The sequence below is a fragment of the Montipora foliosa genome, chromosome 13 (genome assembly GCF_036669935.1).
Source record: "Montipora foliosa isolate CH-2021 chromosome 13, ASM3666993v2, whole genome shotgun sequence".
Taxonomy (NCBI): domain Eukaryota; kingdom Metazoa; phylum Cnidaria; class Anthozoa; order Scleractinia; family Acroporidae; genus Montipora; species Montipora foliosa.
In genome coordinates, this window is record NC_090881.1 from 23309891 (window position 1) to 23313234 (window position 3344).

At 39.3% G+C, this 3344-nt stretch overlaps 1 protein-coding gene across 1 annotated transcript in view; it reads right to left on the minus strand.

Annotated features, from left to right (window-relative positions):
- The window catches only part of LOC137982915 (NLR family CARD domain-containing protein 4-like), a 15873-nt gene extending 12529 nt beyond the window's left edge, over positions 1-3344 (minus strand). Inside the window, exons 1-2 of the mRNA XM_068830073.1 lie at positions 2676-3344; positions 1930-2118 (exon numbers count right to left, since the gene is read on the minus strand). Coding sequence (XP_068686174.1) covers positions 1930-2118; positions 2676-3291 — 805 coding nt within the window. The 5' untranslated portion in view covers positions 3292-3344. The remainder of the gene's footprint in view (positions 1-1929; positions 2119-2675) is intronic.

Genomic DNA, 3344 nt, shown 5'->3' on the forward strand with positions numbered 1-3344 from the left:
ATATTTTCAAGATTCTCAAGTTTTTGTCCTATGATACATGCAAGACCCAGATTCATCCTACTATTACTTCAAGGATTGACTATTGTAATTCGCTTCTTTATGGTCGGCCAAAATGTTTCACAGCGCTTCAGAGTGTCCGTACGTCCTGAGGTAGCAGCTTTTCAAATTTAACAATGACTCGCTGAGTGTAGGGAGTACGAATGTCTCATCTTCCACTGTAGTCAATAATCTAGGATTCAGAGCACAACAAAAAGGCTGTCCGATGGCCCGGGGCTAGTGGAACAATAGTTTTGGGCTAGCACTTTCTTATCACAGGTTGCCCGATGGGCAAGCATCAATTGAACACAAGTGTGGCATTGTTTGTTGCTTTTTTCCAGAAGCAAACTTTTGACATGAATGTTTTAATTAACAGACCGTTTGAGAGAGAAAGTGAAAGAATAAAAATCTTTTCTTTTTAAGGGCCCGAACTCATCCTTGTCAATCATCATTTTAGCTGGCCAAAGCCAATATGGCGACGATCAGGTCTGGTCATTTTTGTTATGACCGAGCAAAACTTCCAGTTGTCGCTAGGCCAAGTCTTTAAGAAGATCATTGCAGAAGACTTATATGATAAATAATGCTTCAAGGAGAGCAAGCACAAAAGCACTAGCGAGTTGGCAAAAGTCCCTTCTCATGTCAAATGATAAACTTACATCACAATGAAATATTGCTATCTTGTGAACTGTCTGATAACACTGAATCACTCTTTGGGGTTGTTCCTGATTTTAGAACGATATCCTTGTCTTTATCGATAAATGTTTCAGTAGTTTATAGGCCCTTGTTATTCAGAATACTGCGACAAATTTCTTAACTTTCTAAACCGTGTAATGGTACTTGAATAAAGTAGGTTTTTAGTTGTTGTTGGTTATTTTCAATAAGCGATCTTCAAAAATTTAACAATTTTTTGAGCACGTGCAGCATGCCACACAATTTGCGTTCAATTCAAACTTAAACTTTTGGGGACGAGCTCCTCAGAGACTTGGGCTAGTAAGATGAAATTACAGCTTGCCCGAAAGCTGATGCTTGGAATTTCGTCTCATCCTGTAAGAGTCAATGGTTTAAAGGGATGTAGAGGTTGCTAATGCTGAAATTCTTCTTTTTTCTTTATCGCTTATCTCTTCTTCCAACCTCCTCATCTGTCAGCTGTGCACCTTGGACCAACCAATAGAGCTCTCCTTAGTTAACATTACTTAGTGTCCTTAGTTAGGCATTTGTCAGCATTCTGATTAGATGATTCACTCGTTACAAATGCTACGCATCTCTGGTGCTCTGGCTCAGAGTTCTCTTGCACATGGGATGGAATAGGTTCTGCTAGTTTGCTTTTAATTTGGTCCATTTCCACTTCAAACAGCCATCCGTTACCTCAAACTCATCAAGTTGTTCTCAAAAGGCAAGCATGCATTTCCGAGAGCCTCTTTCAACTGGTGTCAGGCCCATGAGATAGCATTCAATGACAATCTTGTTCAACCAGTTTTCAAATTCTCTTCTTGCAGTATTTGGATTATAACCCGGTTCTCGCTGCAATTCCCCAGAAACAGTGCTGGGTAAGGCACTCTGACTCTGTGTTCACTGTTTTCTGAGGGTCGTTCTCTATCAGGCTTGATGCCCTTAGCCTCCTGCTTAAAAACCTACAATTCTCGCCAAAAATCCTTGAAACACCCCTTTCCCCTGGACAGTGTTAAGATGACATTTTACTGATTGACTGGCTAAAACAACATTGAAGAAGAGAGGGAGACGAAAACCGTGTGAGAATGTTCAAAGTGTTTCAAGATTTTACCATTATTATTATTATTATTATTATTATTATTATTATTATTATTATTGGTAGTTACACAATTACTGTACAAATGCTTTAATTAAACAGCCAGATTTTCCAACGATGAAGTTTACCTTGGTTACAGTGCGGCCATTCTTGGAAAACAACAGGATCATTGAGCATATTTGCCACAACAGAGGCTGCCATGGTGCTTGCAAAAGACATCCACTCACTTCGTAACAGCTGGGTTTGATTAACATAACTTGCTACACCTTTTACTACCACCCACTCAACTTTTTCATCATAGGCTGCAGCAAAAACACCTGAAGATAAGGATGAAGGAAATTTTTAGGGAAAGGTCTTCAAGCAACACTCTGTTGATTCACATCTCCAAGTCAATCATTGAGACAGCAGCTTCAAGTTGACTATTATTCTTTCTGGCTTTAAGTTTTTTAAAAGATAGTTGTGACAATTAACTTGCACTTCACGGCCATTCTATTCTCCTCATATGTTACAACAACCAAGTTTTTTAGATTCAAATGTTCCTCAGACAAAGTGACAATTTCTTCCATTCTATCAACACAGTATTGTCTTGATTACCCCAACACAGTGAAATGAACCTAAATCAACCTTGGAGATAATCGATTTCAATGGAAGCCGTCTTATTGATGCCCTAAAATAATCTTTTATACACCTTTCTTACGTGAAAAAAAAGTTCAGCAAACACAATGCTTAGCTTAGTATTTCCTTGGAAAGCTTAAAGTTTCATTGACAAAAAATGAAGTAACAGAAAATAATAACTTTAGGATTTTTTCAGATTTGTCTAATACAAATTAGTTAAAGGTTTATTACCATTCATCGTTAAAACTACGCATATTACCTTCCCCTTCTGTCTCAACAGCAATTGCTTCTGGATATTGGTCATCCCATCCACACTTCACTGCCTGTGTTTGGCTCAAAATATCACTATCACAGTGTACTTTGACTTCCAATTCATCTCGATTTTCCAAAGGAGCGATCCATCCACAATGTGCATCCCTAACAAGACTGCCAAGATGTCGACTCACAGGAGTTTTGAATCCAGCTGATGTTGTTAACTTAGAAGATACAACTACATCTCCTAGTTTAATTTTATCCGAGCTTAAACCGCTGCAAGTTCCCACTGAAAACACAGCCTTGGGCCTCAATGTCCTGACGGCATTCTTTACCACTATTAATGATCCCCCTGGGACTGCGGCACCTTTGGAACATTTCATTAATGCAACTTTAAGCTTCTTTTGGTCATCAGCATTACCAGTGTATCCAAAATAGATCGGGCCAACTTCTATCTTGTAACTTCTGAAAGGTTGTTCCAGAAATGAGAAACAACTCAAGAACTCACAATCCTCCACAGTCAGCAGCAAAACATCAATCGGCAGGTCAGCACATCTCCAGGGCTTGCTGGTGTTTGGAAGATCATTCAGTTTTGGGGGCTTGACACTGAGCTGTGGGGGCATGACATAACAGTCTTCCGGAACAGCCAAACAAAGTGTCCTTTTCTTTCCAACTA